Source organism: Phyllostomus hastatus, unplaced genomic scaffold, assembly GCF_019186645.2.
Source record: "Phyllostomus hastatus isolate PE091 unplaced genomic scaffold, TTU_PhHast_1.1 phas_contig_40, whole genome shotgun sequence".
NCBI classification, from domain to species: Eukaryota; Metazoa; Chordata; class Mammalia; order Chiroptera; family Phyllostomidae; genus Phyllostomus; species Phyllostomus hastatus.
Window position 1 is genome coordinate 37,343,026 of NW_025333872.1, and position 23,089 is coordinate 37,366,114.

The 23,089-nt window shown below is 34.7% G+C and overlaps 1 protein-coding gene across 2 annotated transcripts in view; it reads right to left on the reverse strand.

Annotated features, from left to right (window-relative positions):
• ME1 (malic enzyme 1) overlaps positions 1 to 23,089 on the reverse strand; it is a 170,534-nt gene that overhangs the window by 129,068 nt on the left and 18,377 nt on the right. For both annotated transcript variants that reach the window (XM_045843851.1, XM_045843852.1), the window contains 2 exons: positions 20,087 to 20,220; positions 15,801 to 15,950 (listed from right to left, as the gene is read on the reverse strand). In XM_045843851.1, coding sequence (XP_045699807.1) covers positions 15,801 to 15,950; positions 20,087 to 20,220 — 284 coding nt within the window. The remainder of the gene's footprint in view (positions 1 to 15,800; positions 15,951 to 20,086; positions 20,221 to 23,089) is intronic.

The following is a 23,089-nucleotide window of genomic DNA, read 5'->3' on the forward strand; positions in this document are numbered from 1 at the left end:
CTCTCTCATTTAAAGACCGCAAATATAATGAGCAAGAGGGGCTGGAAAATGAAGATGGTCTAAAGAAAACTACTGAAATTGAATACAAAATATGGAAAAGCCCAAGAGTGAAAACGAAGTTAGTTCTCAAGTCTAATAAAGGAAGTATACCATTGTATCTGGGAAAGGAAAAAGGCATCGTATTTCTTCAATTCTGACAGGAATTCATGGAATGGGTCTTTATAAAGGACATTGACTAATATATTAGAGCTTGTTTCCAAAGTAAGTTTTAATAAAAGATATGGAAGAGCCTTCTCTATGTAGTGTTTCTTTCTCATATGAACCTCTGTAAAAACAATATAATAGTAAGTTACAAAAGTCTGCAAATCAGATTGAATAAATCAAAAATAAACACTGAAAATAGTTTGCAATACTGCTAATGTATCAAACAGGGAGGTATATTCTATACTTAGATATCAATATTTGTTGATTGAAGAGGTATGAGTGGAGGGAAGGTTTTATATAAATGCAACGTGGCAGTTAGCAGATACTTGAACAATAGAAATATTTCTGTAAAAGTTTCTTAAACTGATTCAACTAGCTTAACACATAAAGACTCCCAGCAAGTTATTCATCTGTTTTCCAACCACAAGGAATTCTTCCCACCGTAGTCATTGGTGGTTTTCTCTGGGTAAGGAGTGTAAAGAAGGAGACTGTCCTCTAGGATTGTTTGGGGTTGTTTTTGAGCATGTATCTCATTTTAAATTTAAAAAAGTAAAAGAAGAAATTTTACACACACACACACACACACACACACACACACTTTGGTATTGCTCAAGTTAGTGAGTTACATACTTTAATATGTAGTGTTCAAATTACTTCCTTATGTTACCAACAAAATGCATTTCATTAGTACTTTTTACATTAGTTAGTGAGCTTTGTTCTCTATTGTGTTAAATGAGAAAAGATGAATAACAAAGAAAAAAGAAACCACATTGCTATATCCAAGACTTTAATGTTGGGAAGATAATAAATTAGGAGCTAAATTCAGTATAAATATAATCTTTGCAAATATAAATACATAACATCAGGATTCATTTCTTACTGGAAAAATTAGTGATCATCTTCTCATGTGAAAAAAAGAGAACTCCCCAACATCAAGTAGATTTTGTTTCTGGATGAAGGCTTCCTTGAGAAACTTTAGTTTAAATTATTTATATAGTTAAATTAAACTTTATGTAGTTTAAATACAAAAATATTTGTATTTCCTTCAAAATACCAGATATAATATACTGGTCATGAGGCAGAATAACATATAAACTTCCTTTGTGTTCTATAAATACTTATAAAAACACATTTTCAGTAATTTTTGAATGGGTCTTGATTTAACAGTATCTTAGAAAGATATTCATTAATAATACTTGAAATATATAATCTGTATTTGTATATAGTTTTCTTAAATTCTTATAACCCTAGCAAATATAATGTGCAATGATAATTCTTTTGATAGCCATCCTTTTCTACTCTTACATTTTATACAGTATATAATTAAGTACACTTTATAACCTCCTAAGTATATTCCAATTGTAACTACTGTAGTCACAGTGTTAAACTAAGTTTAAGTATTTAGGAGAAGAAATTCCTGTTTCATAAGAATTTGATATTTCAGTACTATAGGCACATCTGAATTTCAGATAAATCAGTTTTTAATTTCTGCTATACATCTCCTGTCAAAAAATATAGGTTTAAGAAAGGCAATCTTATTTAAATACAGCAATGCCCTGGCCAGTATGGCTCAATTAGTTAGAGCATTGTCCCATACACTCAAAGGTTGTAAGTTTGATTCTAGTCATGGCACATGCTTAGGTTGCAAGTTCAAATCCCGGTCAAGGTGAGTACAGGAGACAACCAATCAACAGATCTCCTCACATCGATGTCTGTCTTTGCTCTCTCTCCCCTCTCTCTTTCCCTCTCTCTAAAAATGCAATGAAAAATGTTGTGTGGTGAGGATTAGATAGATAGATAGATAGACAGACACACAGACGTATAGATAGATAGATGATAGATAGATAGATAAAATAACAATACTCATTTTATAGATGAGGAAATGAAAGATCATGGTATTTCTATTACTGACCCAAGATCACACAGTTAATAGGAAGCAATGATGAGATTTAAACCAAGCCACCTCAGGGCCAAAACACATAGCATGCCAGCAATGTTTATTCATATTCTATTGTCCATTTATCCACTCAGCAAAGACTGGTAGTTCTGTTAGGTTCTGGGGTAGCAGTAAAAGGTACAGAGTTGTCACTGTCAAGAAGAAAAGTCAAGACAGTCAGAAAAGTTAGTTACTACATGTCAGTGCGATATAGGCTGTGAAGTCACTCAGGGGTTCGGGGGACACTCATCTTGGGATGAGGTGCCAGGTGTGAAGTGTAGGAAAGAGGTACCAGTGAAGACAGAGAGTAGGCTAAGGGGACAGATTCCAAAATTCAGATTCCTGAATGCCATGCTAAGGAGTTGGATTTTATCATAGGGAAATGGGGAGTCATTCAATGACTGTAGTCAGGAAAGTGACATAATAAGGCATCCCTTTTTGAAAATCTACTCTCTTAAAATAAGAAGGGTTTAACTTAAGAGTGGCAATGAGATTAAATGAACAAGAGATTCAACAGATAAGAGGTAAAATTGATAAGGTAATAAAGAAAAAGGAAGAGTAAAAGATCCTGGATATCTCTGAGGAGTCTGGTTTAGGTGACTCTGTCAATGCTGTTATACCTTACAATGTTTTGTTTTGTTTTAATTATTTTATTATTGTTCAAGTACAGTTGTCTGCATTTATCCCCCACCACTCCCTCCCACCCCAGCCATCCCCACCTCCCTCCCTTGCTTCCACCCCCACCTTGGTTTTATTGATGTGTCCTTGATAGTTGTTCCTGAAAACCCATCCCCACATTATCCCCTCCCACTTCCCCTCCGGTTACTGTCAGATTGTTCTTAATTTCAATGTCTCTGGTTATATTTTGCTTGCTTGTTTCTTTTAATAAGCCTGGTGGTGACGGACAAACACCATATGATCTCACCTTTAACTGGAACACCTTACAATGTTAAGAAACCTGGGAGACTGAAATGGTGGACTGGAAGTAAGAAAACAGAACCCAGAAAAACACGTTGGAGAACACTGACATTTTAGTGGGTGGAATGGATCTCTGCACTTGTATAGATTAAGAAGGGAATATATATTGAAGAGGGAAAATGTAGTAGGTTTAGTTCATGAAAATAAAATGTTAGGCCAATGAATTCATATGGGACAGGAAGAGGATATATGAGATAAGAGGATAAGACTGCAGAATTATTTACATACTGGCAACCACAAGAATGAGATGAGCCAAGGACACAGCTGGAGTTAACCTCTATGGATTAGAAGGTCCAGCTAAGAGTGAACTGTTCAGGCAGTTATAGAACTCCACCCTCACATTAATATTTAACTTTAAAAAGTAAGCACACAGAAATGAAATGAAGAGTATTTATTAGCAGTGTAAAACATGGTCTAGCTGGCTCTTCTTTAAGGGGGAAGGGCTGTCCAGGATGGATTTGTGATGTGAACAAAGTAAAGGATCATTAGAGTATTGAGTTGAGTTATAAATAAAGTGAATTGCAGAAAGCCTGCAAGCTTGAGAAATTCTTATGTACCACAGATCTTCCTGTCTTCTGATGTTTTTAGTGTAAAACATCACTAGTTAAATTATTTAGTGTAAATACACTAGGTGTTTGTATGCTCGTCACCATGCCTACTTACAGACATTACTACAGGACTAAAAGACTGTGGAATTATTCCCATGTGAATTGGTTACTGATATTGGTAACTATTAACTTACAGCCTTGCTTGATTTCTTTGCTCCATATCCCAAAAGGATCATATCCACTGAAAGTGATGAGGAATTATGGAAGGGGAGCCAACATTACAACAGTCTTCTTTCTGTTCTTCCCATTTCTGTTCTAGCCCTTCACTTCCAATCTTTTATCCCCATAGAAGCCAGAATACATCAATCCCCCCTTTATCCACCCCCTTGGACACATTCCAAGACCCCCAGTGGATGCCTGAAACCTCAAATAGTATGAATCCTATATATAATATGTTTTTCCTATATGTATATAGCTTTGACAAGGTTTAATATATAATTTAGGCACAGTATGAGATTAACAACATTAATAATAAAATAGAACAATTATAACAATACTGTAATAAGTTATATAAATGTGGTCTCTCTCTCTCCAGCAATTTTTATATTTTTCTGTCCAAATCTACACCTAAATCAGTATAACAATTCCTTACTGGCAGTAAATGACGGTATCACTCATTTCAGGGCATCCCTTGCTGACGTCTTCACATAAGCTCAATGTGTTCTGGTTCAATATGTTGCTCTCAATTGGAACACATTTTCTGTTCATGTCTTCCATCCACAAATGAAATGCCTTTTCCATCTTAACTAAGCACTTATCATGTACAGTGGGTGTCATTTCTGCAGTTGGAGGTATGACTACAAAACTAGCATGAGTTTTTCCTTCTTCTCAATGTCACAGATAGATTTGTTCTTACTGTAAATTTTAGCAACCTCAGCATACAAACTTTTTCTTTCCTAATTAAGTCAAGAACTTTCACCTTTTCACTCAAAGGAAGCACTTTATGGCTTCCCTGTGGCATACCCAAATTGTCAGACACTTGCCCTTTGGGGCCATTATTAAGTAAAATAAGGGTTACTTGAACACAAGCACTGACAGGTCATGATAGTCAAGATAGTCAATCTGATAACCACACAGGCTGAAGTGCTTATGGGTGGGGAGCAGATACAGCACAGAGATTCTGGACAAAGGGATGATTCATATCCCACGCAGACTGATGTGAGATTTTATCACACTAACCAAAATGACACTGAACTTAAAACTTATAAATTGTTTCTTTCTAGAATTTTCCATTTAATATTTTTGGACCATGGTTGGCTCCAGGTTTATAACTGAAACAGAGGAAAGCAAAATCCAGGATAAGGGGTGAAGGGACTACTGTAACCTTTTAGAACTTTAACTGGATGTTATCATTCCTTTGCTTCAAATACAGGAGCTTCCCAAATAGATTAAGAATAACAATGAACATGCCATACAAGACTCCTGACTGTTTCAAACCTCATCTCATGCCACTCTCTCTACTTTCAGACCATTTAAACATGGCATTTCCTCAGCTTCAAATGCTTTCATTTCCGGTTTTCACAAGCTGACTTGTCATCCCTTCAGGTGTCAGCTTAATACCATCTCCTTAGAGACACATCCCTGACTACATTATAAGAAGGAAATCCCCTTGTTATTATTTATCACTATCCTCTGTTCATTTTCTTCACAATACCAGCTGTACTCATATATTTCTTTGCTCACTTGAATATTCCCTATAAATTCAACAATGATAGGAAATATGTCTTTTATTTGCCTATATTCAGATTAGTAAAGTGCCTGGTATGCAGTGGACACTCAATAAGTTTCTGTTAAAGAAAGAAAGAAGAAATAATGAACACAGAGAATATATGATAAGCATGCAGCCTACCTGAACAATTCAGACTCAATGTAGAACATATTCAATCTAAGATAAGAAGGCAAAACCTTGGTCTGGAAGGACCTGAAGTATGTCAACTTGGCAAAGCATTGTGTCCAGATATTTGGGAAAACATTTTTCTAGATGTTTTTATGAAAATATTTTATATTAGATTAATATTTAAACCAGGAGACTCCGAGTAAAGCATATTACCCTCCATAATGTGGATGGGCCTCATCCAATCATCTGAAGGTCTTACTGGGAAACAAACCTTCCTCAGAGAGAAAATTCTGCCAGCAGGCTACATTTGGAGTCAAGTTGCAGCATCAGATCTTTCCTAGGTCTCCAGTCTGTCACCCACCCTTACCACCCCCACCTGCAGATTCTTGCATTTGCTAGCCTCCAGAATTGTGTGAATCGATTCCTTAAAATAAATTTCCCTCTCCATATATACATGCACACACACACACACACACACACACACACACACACACACTATTGATTCTGCTTCTCTGGAGAACTCTAACTAATACAGAGGAGTAGAAGATAGAAAACGTAAGTTCAAGACCCAACTCTGATACTTACTACCTAGGGAATACTGAGTTCCCTTGGAATGATTGATTGCTATTATAAAATGAGTAGATTTAACAAAATCAGCAACTACCAAATGTTTATGGCTCCATTTCCACATACTGCAACTCAACTACTGTTTCCAAATAAATATGAACTGAAAATGTACATAAAATAATTTCAGAGAAGCTCCTCTCCATTTATTCATTTTATAAAATTAAATATTAGCACACTAATTAAGTACAAATTAATAAATGTTGTTATGATAGTTAAAATCCAGAGTCCTTTTTTTTTAATCCTCACCCAAGGATATTTTTTCACTGATTTTACTGAAAAAGGGAGGGCGAGAGGAGGAAAAGAGAGAAACATCGAGGTGAGTGAGAAACATTGACTGGCTAGCTTCCACATATGCCCTGACCAGGGATCAAACCCACAACTTAGGTGTGTGCCCTGACCAGTGATGGAACCCGCAACCCTTTCTGGTGCACAGGATGACACTCCAAAGAAATGAGCTACCCAGCCAGGGCCATAGTACTTCTATCCAGGGTAGAAAACATGGGAAAGAATCCTAAGGTAATACTGAATTAATCAGAAAAATGGCATTTATTTGGCAGTTTGTCAATAAAAATTAACTTCTTCCATTAGGGAAATAATATACTTATACATTTTCACCTTTTAAAATAAATTACCTCATTTCATAGTGAAATGATGTTTTATTCACAAGGCAGCACTATTTTTATAAAATGTGTAAAATATGATACCCTCCAAATTTTTATAAATATCATTCATTCAGCCACCAGACTAGTATCAGGATTTATACTGTTAAATAAGAAACTGCTTCACTTAGAAAGAAACAAAATAAATAACTTTCATGACTTATTTTAGGTAGGTAATTACAGCAGGTCCGCAAATGATGTTTCATTCAATATCATTTTATTATAAGACTGGTGAGATGCCATAGGAACTTAATTATTATTTATAACAATCAGCTTCTGGTAAAAACTGGATTCATTATATTTCACTTTGCTTATAGTCATGTAACTTATCAATGACATTAAAGGAGGACTTCCTGTACATAATGTATAATTCTACTAAGTATATATAAATTTTACTACAGTGAATACAAAACATAAAATATATAGTATTGAGTTAAAATTGACAAATTTCAATTATTTTAAAGAGTTAAACTTTATCTTGTGTAAAATATCCAATGTATTAAAGGTATATAAAAGAATTCGTAGACAATATTAATATGTATTATTTTGTAAAAATAACGGATGAAAACAAATCTTCAAATTTTCAGAAGCATACCTAAAAAGCATGCAAAAATTTTAGAAAAGATAAAGCACACTCTAACCTGGCTACTTCTCCTTGACTACTGATTCGGGTAGCAGGGGCCTGTGGGGAAAGGTGGAAGCATTGGCTCAGAAAAATTCTAACTAATAATTTCTTTATTAGCTAAACTGTAACTAAGTTAAGAAAAACATATAAAAATAAACAAGGGTTTAAAAGCATATACAGGAAACCAGTCTGAAAAAACTACAAAAAATCAAAATAAGATCATAATAAAATTATTACTTTAAATGATGAAATGCCAACATTAAACGTTTTTCCATTTGAACTGAAGAAATGTTGAAACCAAAATATTATAGCCAGGATTCAGCTGTGCAAACTGACATGTGTTTATATATTTGTATGGGGGATAGAGTAGGAATTTTGATAAAATGTGTCACCAAATCACTTTAATCTGTTTAAAATAATTTCTTACTTAAAAACATTATTTTAATAATTTTTGACTTTGTATTTAAAAACTGTTACTAAAAAACTTGCTGAAATAGAAAGCAGGGTTATTTGAAATGATGTGTGAGTTAGTTGTACTCTAGGACATGTTCCAAATACCTGGAATCATTCCTCTGTAGGCTGCTTTTTCAAAAATCACAGCATTTTCTAGTTAAAAGCGAATGACCTTAGAATTCAACTATTTTAAAATCACACCCAATGCAAGAAACACATTTAGAATGTGACCAATGATTATCCAAACCACATGCATATTTCCAATGAGGGAGAATAAGGAAGTCTATTCCAACGTCATTTAGTTAAGTTTCAGAAATTTTTCTTTATACTGAAGTTAAATTCAGCTCTGAAATGACCTCCCTCCACTGATTTTTACATTCTGATGCAAAGGTTCCCTAAAAATTTTTCAAATAATTGAAGACTTAACTACATGCCTTTCAAGTTTTTTTCTTTTAGGGTAAGCATTTATATTTCCTCCAACTGTTTCTCAGATAGCAGGTTTTCAATAACTGTCACTGCTTTGGTTACTCTTCTCCGAATGTATCTCAGTTTGCCAATGACCCTCCAAAAAATATGGCATCCAAACTAAACACAGATGTGATCTGGGTATGTGATGCAAATAACCACTGCCTTCCTTTTAAAAAAATTCTTTATTTTTAGTAAAGAAGGCTGAGATTTATAATCTTCCTTAAAAATACATAACACACCCAAATTAATACAATGTTATAAACAATACCTAAAGCTTGGCAATTTTTCTTAATTCTCCATATGCTATCTGTAAACTAAACTTAAATCAAAACACTTGGGTATACCACACAGATTGCAGCAAAGTTATTTTTGGATCCTAAACTTGAATTTCCATTTAAGTTTTCCACACTTAAAGTCTCTAGATGTATATGGAGACTTGATGAACTGTTATTTTACACTTTAGGGTCTTTCACAGTAAAAGATAAGTTTCGCTGCCTTGCTAGAGAAATTTTTATGTCTATGCATATATTTAGGCAATCCTTATATTTTGATGTGAAGAATTAATGTCTGAATCAGTCCTACATTTTTTTCCATTCTCCAAATTTTTCCTCATTAAAGCAATATGTAGGAAAGAAGATAGTTTGCTATTTTAAACAACTTCTGGGAACACAGTGAATTTCCAGTACTTAAGATTGGGGACACTCTACCTCACTCCTATTTTTAAAAAGTCACATATACATTTTCATAAATATCACATTTAGTCTGATCAGAAATAAAATTAATTTGAATTAACAAGTATTTCAAGAAATCACTTAAATCGCCACAAAAAAATGAAAATCAACTTTTTCAAATAAGTATCTCTAAAAAAAATCAATCAAGGTACCAGTTAAGAGATCTGAACTAGTCCAGTCATTCCATCTAACTTGTTTCATATCTTTGAGAAAAAATTCACCATATGCTCGTCTCATACTTTAAAATAGAGAAGGTAAAAACATTAGGCCAATTTCACGGGAAATGAAATAAGTGAATAAAAGGACATTTTTGAATAAGTACAATCAAAATCAAAAGCTTATTGCTGCAGGTAAATGGTGAAAGGTTTATTATATTGAACATTAAAATGATCACTCTCCTGAAAGCATTTAAATATTAGTTGTTCTCTTAAATATCAACTACTTGAATTTCTAAATATGTAGAAAATTACAATATAGTAAAAAAATAAAAACTACAACCTAAGCCAGAGATATAAGCCAAAAATATCTCCTGGTTCTCAAAAGTCTCCAATTATTTCTAAAGATTTTAAAGTGGCTGAATTGAAGAAAGCTATATTCAGTCAAGAATAGTCCTGGTTCAAGGAAAGGGAGCTAGGGGGGACTAGTAAAAGGTAAAAGGGGTCAAATACAATACATGGTGACAGAAGATTTGACTTTGGGTGGTAGGCACACAATACAATATACAGATGATGTATCATAGAACTGTACACTTGAAACCTATATAATTTTATTAAACAATGTTTAATAAATTTAATTTAAAAAAAAAAAACAGCCCTGGTTCACCTGGGCAGCTCTAGTATCCAGGACTATCTAGAGGTTTAGAATGTCCTCAACCCTAGCCAGAAATTCCAAGGTCTGAGAACTGAGAAGACCTAGGACAACAAGAGATGTCTGTTAACATATGGGCACTGCATTACTTGGCAGTTTACATCACAATGGCCCAGTAACAACTCCAGTGCATTAAACTACTGAAAGTGCCACAGCCTTACTTCAAGGGTTGAATTATTTAATTTGCTACTGCCAGTTATTAAAACTGGTAGTGAAAGCATGTTTCTTTGCCATAAACAACTTAAACTATATTTATAAACAATTACTGAGTGACTGAAATACTTACGCTTAATAAAAGTAAAATTGCCCTCACATACCTATAGAGAGCATCATTAAAAAAAGAAAAGAAAACCAGGTAGATTTAAAGAGAGAAAATTCATAAAATAAGAACAATAAGAAAGTTTCCATTCTACTAAATGTTCATTTGATAGTTATTATAACTATATTCTGCACAATATAATGAGAACATTCTTGGGTTAAAGGAGTATTAACTTTGGGTAGGTTTCTTTTACATTCATTCCTTTTTAAGCTTCCTTTCTTACTGCTATTTCACAAACCAAACATTAAGTAAAACTGACACCCTCACCCTATAAGACTACAAAATTTGCTGAGCTCTTGGCTCTCAAACTGGATGTTTCTCTATGAGTAAACGATCTCCCACTTCTAATCATGGTCTAATCATGGTCATGGTTATAACCATTTCTGTATTACTAGGTATACGTTCTCATATAAAAACTGCACATGGGGTAATAAAGAAGGCTTAGTCCTCACAATTTAAATAACCAATACTCTACTGCAAGTCCTTTGTGGAATTCCAAAAGGAACACATATACAAACAATAAATGTAGAAAAACTGTTTTAGTATTTTGTCTTGTTTCATCTTAATGTTTACTTTTATGCATTTTCCTAAGAATTTTCTAGAAAAGAATAAAACTAAAAATTAAAACATCTTAATGAATGATTCTCTTTGACAATTAGTTTTTGTGTTAACCTTCATCACTATCAAAATCAAAACAGGTACCATTTATGTGGCATATATAATATGACTTAAAATACTAAGAGCTTTAAATACATTACCTACTAAGTTCCAGTCCATACATTTAAATGCCTACTAGACACCCCCTACTTGGAAGCCCCAAAGACATTTAAAACTCAACATGTCCCAAAAAGAACTTTATATCTTCTTTACAAACATATTCCATTATTCTGAAACTTGATGAAGGGTACCTTCATCCATTTAGTCATCAAGGAACCTGGGAGTTTTAATACCAGTTGTAATAATAGCTACTTGGGGACAACTACTATATGCCAAAAACTATGCTAGGAATATTATCTACAATAAACCCAATCTCCATCCTCCAAAAACTTACAAAATAAGCATTACCCTGTGAAATCTTACAGTCAACAATCCTGTTTAATTTTAGTTAATTCAAGTTTTCTCCAATTAATCTGAGCACTGAACACTCTTTCACCATAGCTTTTGGCAAACCAACCAATAGAACTAGTTGAATCAGACTTTGTAAAATTTTTTAAAAATTGTAATCAACAATCTGCCATATTAGCTCATCCTTTCTGCCAAAATCATATGAGCAAATTATTATATAAAAATGAGTAGTTGAAAGGAGTATAATATGTATTTAAAGTTGTACTGTCTATATTTAATCAAAATACTATTTCCTCATGGCCTGATTCCTTGAAGTGAATCCACTTTCTTTCAGGTCTATTAATTATGAGAATTTACTTGTTAAGAGATATGTGTTTAAACAATAGGAGAAATAAAGAACATTATCCATACTTCATGGTTTTCTATGTGAGTGAATGAATATAGTAATATTGTTACTATTTCTATTAGGTAACAAACAAAATATATTCATTCAGCATCAACCAGGCACTGATCCTAAATAGGATGAAAAATAAAGAAATAATTTATAAAATATGATCTCTTCTCTCTACATGCTTATAAACTATTTGGGATTTAATGAATAGTAAAGTGCCAACAAAAAAGACCAAGAGTATTTTGACAGAACATTAGAAATATCAAATGTACAACAGAAACATGAATTGCCAAAGGCATGATAAAATGATATGTAGCTAGTAAGATGAGAGGAAGATGATTCCTGGAAAATGCAGTGTAAAATACAGCAGGTAGAAATATTTCCAAAAAATTATGCAAATCTGCTTTTGCTGTCCTTTACGTATACTTGCATCATTAATTTGTACAAAACATTTCTTTTAAAAAAAGATTGACAGAATACAAGTAGTTTAATTAACACAGTAAGCTTGGTGTTCTGCAAAGATACAAAAACAACTGTCTCTGGCTTTCAAAAATTACACCTCTATCAACAAATTAACCACAATCAGACGTAAGCATAGTCTACTACCAAATGCTGTATCTGCAAAAACCAAAACATTATGGGCACATGGGAAGGAGATAATCCAAGCAAGCTCAACACAGTCTTAAAAATGATTATCCATGACAGCTTGAAAAAAAACACATATATTATCTACGCCAAAAAGAAAAGAAATTCTACCCAAAACCAATAAATGGATATTCCAGCATCATATCTTACGGAAAAATATTGAAAGTAGAAGTATTCATATAAGAATTTATTTTTGGATATCTAACTAGATTTTAATGCCATATTCAAAATGCAAAATAAATATCTAGCCAGAGAAAAGTATATCATTGTCCAAAGATATACCTGTGTGCAACTGTGTTACACTCTGTAATTATAATAACCTTTAACTTTTACCTACATTCTTAATTGCTACTTTCAAATCTACAAAATAAATAAGAGTTATAATCCTCTTGTTCACTTTCCAAATATCTCAGAATATCTGCTGTTGCAGCAGAAAAGGTTTAACAGACGTTTGTCAATTTGGGCTTTAAAAAAATTCTATATATGCTAACTGGTGCCCAAAAGATCCATCATTATTCAAACATAATCACAATTTGTTTCCCAATTAAATACAATGTCTAAATTTATGCCCCATAAATTTTCAAACAAGTTCCCTTTTCATAATTATGGGAGAAGCCATGAGAACTATTCAACGAAACAACTTTAAAATCATCAGAAGTTTAACAAACTATACACATTAAAAATCAACATGACAGAAAACTGCCATAAAGAGATCATACAGAAATTATTTTAGAAACTTTACTTCTTTGTGCATAAAGCATTCCTTTACTGGCATTTCAAATATGGTAGACAATTGAAAGAATAATACAATGAATACTCTACCTACCTAGAGTCAACATTTGTGAGCATTTTGCTACAAATGCTCTTCTACCTCCTGCCCTACCTCCTCCTCTCCCTGTCCTATCACTCTATCTACCCATCCATCCATCCACTTTTTTTCTGACAAAGCCCTCAACAATCAAATGAATTAATACTTCTAAAGAAAAACAAATTACATTAAGCTAAAGACTATAAATTCAGTTCAAGTTTTGCTACCAAATGGATTCAGACAGATCAGTTGGTATCCCAAAGGAGATTTCTTTTAATGTTTTGGATTTTAAAAATGTGGATAAAGGATGTTGGGTGGTAGTATTACCCCTATGTTACAGAGAAGGAAACTGAAGCATAGGGAAATTAAATAATTTATTCAAAACTAAAACAAGTAGCAAAACCAGTAAGTGAAAATAGGCAAACTACTCCAGAGTAGTGAAAAGTACTGCTCTAGGAAACCTCCATTCCAAGAGGAAAATCCTTGTGATTTTCTTTTTCTTTATCCAGAATCTGAACTCTTACCCCTAATCCATGACTACCCTCCTAGTCTGAGCCACTATGATCTCTCACTGGGTTTACTGCAATAAATAGACTGCTAACCACCTCATTCTTCTACCCACTTCAGAGTAAAAGCCAATGTTCTTTATAATAGCACTTAAGGAACTACAGGTTCCGTACCCTCTCATTTACCCTACATCTATTATCACAACCACTACTCTCCCCCTCTCTCACTCACTCCAGCCTCATTGGTGTCTATGCTGCACCTAGTCCCCAGGCATGTTCCCACTTCTGGCCCTGGCACTGACCATTCTTCCTGCCTAGCACATGTTTCCCCGGGATCTACACGATGCCCACTGCCACCTCTCCAATGTCACGTTCCAATGAGGCCTACACTATCACTCTATTTAAAATTGGAGGAGGGAGGATAAATGGTCATGGAAAAAAGTAAATAAATAAAGATATTTTTTAAAATTGCAACTGCACCCCCTCAAAACAACAGACACTCCAGATCCCCTGTTCCCTGCTCCCCTCTTTCTTTCTCCTTCACACTTATTGCCTGCAAACCTTCTAAACAATTTACTCATTTCTTATTTCCCCGTCTGTCTTTTCTACTTGGATTTCTACATACACCAATGTATCCCAAGTCATTAGAAAATCATGTAGTATGTAAGTGCTCAAAAATAATTTTTGCTATTGAGATTTCTATGTCAACTTCAACCCAAACACCTTGAACTAAGGTCTTATACATTTCTTATAATTAGCATTTCTCAGCATCTCATAGAAAAGTTAGAATTTCAATATACTTAAATTTGATTTTTAAGAGGCCGAGTTTTATACAATTATGTGTTTACTAAGATTCTTTATGTAGAATTATATTGTACAGACATGGGCAGATGTTACGATGTCATCCGGAGGGGACAATAAGGTAAGTAACAGTTTATATAGTTAGATCCCTTCTTTAAGGAACACAGTATGCATTTGTGTGGATCACAGTTTCAGGTACAAAGACATTAGGTATTTTTAAAACCTACTTTTTCAGTCTGCATGTTTGTATTTTCTCATCTATTTCACTAGTGAATATATATTATTTATATCATTAAAAAATAACATACATACCCCCCCAAAATTATTCCTCATAATACATTTACCAGCTAAATTCTAACTTTTGTCCTTCTATGAAAAAAATTTATTCACCATTATATAATGCAATAGATACATACCACTAATGTAATTTAATAGAATACCTACAATATTGATCTAGTTCTTCTCTTTATACAAGGGGTGATGTGGCTAATTCTTTTATTTATACAAAGGCAATATGGCATAAGTATGCTATATACCACTACATCCATGTGTCTATGTATATCCACATAGTCAATCTAACTTTCAAATATTACCTCTGAAATAATCCTTTTAATGACAATACTTTCAAAAGGCTTTTATATTTATAGTATAAACTTATAAACATTAGTTTTTATCTTTAAATTCAGAATACACATAGTACAAATATGTTCAGCTTGAGCTTTTGTTGTTGCTGATATTAAAAGTATTAATATTTATTTACTTCCACTGGTCCTTGCTTCAAAAGTATTTATACTGAATAAAGGAAAGCTATAGATTTAGACAAATTGTATTCATCTTTAAAGGTGACTGCTATTTCACCTAAGGAAAATCAAAAAAACTATTTTAATGCCAACTCTGAATTTAAAAAATAATATTCTCCTATTTTCAGAAAAATTTGGAATCCTTGCTTTAGCTTGTAAAATGTGTATATAATAGTAGTAATTAACATCTCAAAGACAAGGTAATTATGAGCAATTATTTTCTTAGCAAATAAAAAACAAGTTCATTTATTGTCTGGAAAAGCTAACCTAAATTGGTTTAGAAATGCTTTCCATTTATCTTAAATCTAGAAAGAAAATACTATCTTTTAATCTTATATGTTTATATTTAATGTTCTTTTAAATGAAATTTGATTAGATTAAAATTTTCTAAACTTCAATTCCATTCAATATTGTATTGCAAAAACTTTTTAAAAAATAGACACAAGATGTATTTAAATAAAAGTTTACATACCTTGGCTTCCGAAAAACTAAACTATATTGCTGGCAGGCCAGACCCACAGTGGGAGTATAAACAATAGGCATGAATTTCTCAATGTCAGACATGAGCACTTTATAAAAGAGCTTTTCATTTCTATCTTGAAGATCCATTAAGAGAAGATACCTGTGGAAATTGGACAAAATGAGATCTACATTCCAACAATGTCATGAAATAGCTGATTGGAAATTTAATTAAACATTTTTCAACAAGGTATGAAGTATTTTTTAGGTCATATAGAAAACATCTGATCAAAAAAGACTTTAGAAGTATTCTTAAATACCTCAAAGAAAGAAGAACTATACATATAGCATTAACTTAACTAAATAAATATAAAGACTTCATCTTTTAACTTTCAGTGCTGAATAACCAAGGGAAATAACGAAGTGAAAAATGAGTAAGGAATGTAGCACTAACCCTAAAAATCACTAAGGTAGGCAAGTCCAAGGGACTTTCCTTATTATTTGTATCAAATGGCCTTTTTCTTTCTAAAGGAATTTTTGACCCAGACTTACCAGTATCTTTCTAAACAACAACCTTATCATGTTACCTGTAACCTTCAATGGTTTAGAGAATAAAATTCAAAATGCTTGGTACAACTTAAAAGAATATTTCAAAATTGTACTTAATAATCTTACTAGCCTTTTTGGATTGGTTCCCATTCCCTGAAATAGCTGCAAATGTACAGCATTTGGTGTCAGAGAGACAGGATTCTAATTCTGAGCAAATGGGTAGATTACGCTAATGGGAAAAATTAGTATTTGGGAAGATTATGACTTTTAGACATGCTAAAACTGATCTAGCAATATGTAAGTCAATCATCATTGCTAAATCAATGATCAATTCTCAGACCACATCTTATTTTACTTGTCAGAACATTTGATGCAAGTGGCATTCTCTAGAGGTCAATAACTCTCTTTACTTGACTTCTCAGCCATCATATTCTCTTGGTTTTCCTTCTATCGCACTGGTTTTCTGTTTGTCTGCAATTTCTTTTCTGTTTCTTTTTACTGTTTTCCCTTCTTCACTGAAAGCTAACACTCATCTCTAACATACTAGGAAGTTATTTTACCTTCAACATACCATATTTTTCGGACCATAAGACACACCTAGGTTTTAGAGGAAAACAGGAAAAAAATTTTGAAGCAAAAAATGTAGTAAAATATTTAATAACATAAATAACATAATATTTTACCAATGTAAATGTAAACAGAACTCAACAGCAGCATTAACAACCATTATTCCTCCCAAATTGGGAGGGGTGCATCTTATAGTCCAAAAAATACAGTATATCCAAAATCTAAACACCTTCATTGCTACCAGCCCAAATCCAAATCACCATTATTTCTTGCTTGGATTACTATAATTATTTCCTAAACATTCTTCCAGCCTACATTCTATCCTCAACAATGCAGCCAGTCATCTTGAAATACAGCTCAGATCATGCTGATTTTCTGTTTAAAACCTTTTCATTCAGAATGACGGCAAAAGTCCTTCAGTGGCCTTCAAATACATAATCTGCCCTCTGCTACCCAACTTCTTCTCCCAACCTACCATTCTTCCCCTCACTCATCCAATTTCAGATACAAGTCTCCCTGCTAACCCTTGATATGCCAGCTAAAGAACACCACTTTCCTCAGATTTCTTCATGGCTAACTGCCTCACTACCTCCAGTTACTTGCTCCTGTCACCTTCTCAATGAACTCCATCCTGATCACCCAATTTAACAATGCAAACTGACCAAACCAATACCCCTTAACCAGTTCTATCTTTTCTTTTCTTTTCTTTTCTTTTCTTTTCTTTTCTTTTCTTTTATTAGTACTTGTCACTTTCTAACATATTAAGTAATTTTATTTTGAAATAATCTTTAAAAATAATTTATCAAAGTTCAGTGAGGGCAGAAATCATTGTCTATAATCCCAGTATCTAAACAGCATGAGCTCAATGTCTGCTTGTCTATTTGAAGAATGACCCATGGCAAAAAATGTGAAAGCCACCTGCTCTTACGAGGTAGCTGACAGAATGGCCCAGGAAAAAAATATAAAGTAAAAACATACGAAGCTGAAGGAAGAACTTAAGGAACAAGTGAAAGGGACTGTGAAGAAGGTTGAGCAGCATCAAAAACACACAAGTGGAAGACCTGGCTAGCATAGCTCAGTAGATTGAGCACGGGCTGCGAAGCAAAACATTGCAGGTTCGATTCCCAGTCAGGGCACATGCCTGGGTTGCAGGCCACTGCCCCCAGCAACTGCACATCGATGTTTCTCTCTCTCTCTCTCTTTCTCCCTCCCTTCCCTCTCTACAAATAAATAAATAAAATCTTTAAAAAAACACACACACACAACTGGACACACTGAGTGTGCCTCTAGCCCCAGCTGCCACTGTCATCACCACTCATGGGCTCAAGAAAAAAGTGGCCATGGCAGGAATGGAGGTTATCACAGGCTCAGTAACATGGACTTCCACTCACCAAGGCTGACCTGGTTATTGACCCTGCTGAGTGCCCAATCTGCCAGAGACCAGCATTGCATGCCTGATGTGCCTCCTTTCCCCAGGGTGATCAGCAAGCTACCTCGTGGCAGGATGATTACAACACTGGACTATTTCCATCACAGAAGGGACAGCATTATTCCCATTGGAATTGACACTGACTCTGGATACGGATTTGCCTTCCCTGCACACAATGCTTCAGCCAAAACTGCCATCCTTATTCACCATTATGGTATTCTACAAGGCATTGCTGCTGATCAAGGGACTCACTTCAAAGTAAATAAAGTGAGGCAATGGGCCCATATTCATGAAACGCACTGATCTTACTGTGTTTCCCCACCATCCAAAAGCAGCTGGCATGATAGAAAGGTGGAATGACCTTCTGAAGCCTCAGTTACAGCACCAGCTAGGTGGTAATATCTTGCAAAGCTGGGGCAAGGTTCACTAGGAGGCCATGTATGATCCAAATCAGTGTCCAATCTAATACTGTTTCTCTCACAGCAAGGATTCACAGGTCCAGGAACCCGAGGGTGGGAACAGAAGTAGCACTACTCACTATTATCCCCAGTGACCCACTAGCAAAATTTCTGCTTCCTGTCCCCATAAACTTATGCTCTGCTGGCCAATAAATCTTAGTTCCAAAGGGAGGGATGTTTCCACCAGGAGACAATTATTCCATTGAACTGGAAGTTATGGCTGCCACTAGCCACACTGAACACCACATGCCTCTGAATCAACAGGCAAAGAAGGAAGTTACAGTGATGGTTAGGGTGATTAGTCCGGCCTACCACTGGGAATTTGGACTGCTACTCCATTGTTATTATTATTCCCGTTAGCAAACAGGAATTCTTCCAGCACTCTACTTTAGACTCAAGCTCCAAGTCTTTTCTTGTTCTTCACCCTGCCAGTCTACCTACTGATTTAGGACTTACCCAGCCTCCACAATCATGTGAACCAATTTCTTGAAATCAATGTGTATCTCCATCCAACAGAGTATGGTGTGTGTGTGTGTGTGTGTGTGTAGATAGATACACACATCCTGTTGTCTCTTTTTCTCTGAAGACCACTGGAGATCCCTGACTAATACAAATACTCAGTTACCTCTTCTAAACTTCACAAAATATTTTGAAATAACTATTACTCTCTTCAACTCACAAACAAAAAACCCGAGGTTGAGAGAGCTCAGTACCTCAATAAAAAAGGGCAGAGTCAAAAGCAGAGGGCAAGGGATTGTGGTGGTTCGAGCAGGCCCCAATGCTAGTAAGATGCAGACAGAATTTCAACCTAGGGCTATCTCCTTACACAGGGAGGGAACAATGTTACCTTTATCTTTCTCTTTGTGCAAACATGGAAACTGAATTCTAGACACAGTAAGTGGCCTACATTTGTAATAGGGTTAGAACCATGTCTGGAAGTTGAAAAAGTGTGCTTTCAACTAAAATGTATTTATAGTCTGACTGAAAACTACTTTAACCTGTTTTGTTCTGTATAGGGTGGCATTTCCTGATAATTTACCTTTACAGCAACAATTTTATCACAAGAGAAAAGCAGTCTCTCTGAAGATGACAGTTTAGAAAAGAAAATTTTATTTTATTCAAATGTTCCTACAGAGGGTAAATTTTTTAAAAACATCATTGTATTTACAGGCAAATTCTCCTCAAAGTTGACTACTATTTCCAAATTAATAACTATTTTAAGTTTCTCATCTAATAAAAAGTAAACTAAATAACTGCCTAAGCAAAATATAAAAATCATCCTCAGGAATGTGTTACCTGTCGAAGTCAGAGTTCAGACGTTCGAAATTTTTAATTACTCTCAGGACCTGGATATCCTGACTGATGAAGCAAGGTGGCAACATTCCATGAATATTCAACTGTTGTCTCTCTTCCAGGGTAAAAGCTAAGTCCTATGGAGAAAAGAAAAATAATAATTTGAAGGGGGGGAGACCAAAAGCATATATTTATACAAATAACATCAAACGAGTATATGGAATTAAGAATCAGAAAATCTGGAGGTACTCTAAACATAGTCATTTGACTCTGAGTAGATCATATTATCTCTAAATACCTGAGTCCCTTCAACTTTAAATATTAGAATACTATAATATTTTCAGATCTGTGTCATTTGCATATTAATATAAAATTAGGTAATACATTGGAGAAAATGATTTAAAGACATGCAAATGAAAGATATAAATATTATTAATGTCATTAAATAGAAAAGCAAATAGGAGTTACTATAAGAGACTTTAAAATTATAATCAGGAGTAGGCCACTTATGCCCTGCTTTGCTTCCCCCTACAAAATAGGTCAGTTCATGCCTTATGTAAGCTTGAAGCACCTATTCCAACACTTCCCTCCCAAGTTATCTCCTACTGTTCTTATACACTCCTAACCACACAAAACTCATCATTGCCTGAACACACCTGAAACCCTTTAGTCCTTCCATGACACCATGGTCAAGAATGTTTTTCTTCCCTGCCTCTCTGCCCTTCAAACCATCCCTCAAATGCCCTCTCTTCTCTAAAGCCTTCCCAGACTCATCTAGCATGTCCACGAGAGCCCTATTATTATGCCTACGCTACATTACCTATTTACTTGAACACTGATTATACAAAACAATAGTAAAGAAACTATGAGGCTTGAAAACAAGCAAACAAAATGGAACTGATGTGTTGATCAAAGACCCAGAGTGCCAGAGTGGACCTTAATACAGGGGTAGTCATTAATATGGAAGACGGGGATGAGCAATTCCCCTTAAAGAGAGGCCTGGCCCTGGAGACAGGTCTCCCCTCAGAGATCCCGAAACCCAAGAGGCCTCTCTGATTAGACTGTGACTGCTATGCTTCTGTGTCTGGCAAAGCGCACCAGCACGATGATGGTCAGGTTCGCTCACAGTGACTGCTGCTGCTCTTTCTTAGACAACCTGGGTGAATAGGAATGTGTTCACTAACTCTGCACTGCATAATTCCACAGCCATCCTCCTTTGCCCTAGAAGTTTCTCGTGATAGCAAGGTGGCGACTTCTGAGCCTTTTGGAAGTATATTACTCTGGGAAAAGGACAATTTGATTCATCCTGAGGTTGACAGACCTGATTGGTGAGAATGAACGTATCCAACCTCAGGAAGGAGACAGAAGTCAAAGAATGAACAACTCTTTCTTCTATTTTTTTTTATAATATGAGTAGACCCATTAATTCATGTCACTGATGGAAAGCCTTATGTTGAGACTCCTGGGGGCATACAGAAGAAAATCAAATAGATTTGTCCACTGAATGACCCCTGATCCCTGGTGGAACTCTCTAAGTTGCCTGAAAGGGCTAGCTAGCTAGGACCAACAGCTCCTTCTGACTTCTCAAAAGGTCTCCAATTGCAATCAGCACAGCTGGTGTCCAGTTACAAGGTGTTTTTCTCCTCTAGCAGCCACACTTAGGACTGCAAAGCCCTCGCTGTAACATGCTCAATTGAAGGTCCTCTGCAGCTCCAGTATGGGTGGAATGCAGCATTCCCTTTCCTAGAGGATAATCCAGTGCGTCCAGCTGTATTGCCCATTCACCCTCCCTTGGGGGCCTGGAGAAGAGCAAATCAGCACAACCCTCAGTTTGGAGTTTCGGCACACACCAGGACTTACAGTGGTGTTGCTGGAACCTTCCACATGCCATTTTCTTTTTTATTTGTGGTTTCTGTCCCCATGTCAGAATGCAAAATGCCATGAGATCAGAGACTGTCTGTTTTTTTCACTGCTTTATCCTTAGTACTTAAAACACTACCTGACACAACTGGATTTCAGTAATTCACTACATAAACAATAAAGTTTTAAACATTTAATTTTAAAGAAATTAAAATTTTAAAAACAAATTGCTGCTCAAAAAACTGATTAGTATATTAATTCTGGTAAAATTATATTTAAAATGTAAAGCAACCAGAAAGGGATATTTGTATGAAAAAACTATAAAGTAGCAGGCATACTTCACTTGTTAAAGATATACCTGAGAAGACTGATCAAAGTAAAATGTCATGAAATAACTCCTTGAAGTGAAACACAATTATATACCATAATATATTTGAAAAAAGAAAATGCAATAAATTTTTCTCAAACTTGAAATGAAAACTTTATAAATTAAAAATGCGGAATAAAACTAGGCTAAAGTTTCAAAACTACATGAATATATGTGAAGAAGCAGTACACTTCTGAGTGGTATGCCTTAAAAATCTGCCTGCAAAAATAATAATCAAAATATCAATATTCTGAGAATAAGGGTTGTTATGAGAAGTACTAATATATGCTCCTTTATTCAGTTAATAATGGAACTATCATTTATTGGTGTAGTTGGCCAGTCTTTTTACATCAATTTTCCAAAGTCTGGTATGAAACTAATTCCTAAATCTAGCAGATCTCCCATATCTTATGCCAAGTAAATAATAACGCCATCTGGATATCTTTTGATGTTTAGTAACTCTAAACAGCCATACGCTATTAGCCAAATTTTCCAAGACATAGGAAAGTGCCAATTCAACTCTTAAAACAAAAAACAACAATAACAACAAAAACTAGGGCTTAGAAATCTGCGGAACTAGGCCAAGTTAAATTCCTATGATTGGGTTTGCATTCTATTAAGAATGGGTTAATTCCATTAAGAATTTTTCAAAATCAATGAATAAGTAAAATTAAATTGTACAATCCCTGAAAATGTAAAAATATGGGATGATTTCATTGAAACCAGTCTTAAGAATGATACATCACTGGACCCCTACCACCCAGTAGCTTCCCAAAATG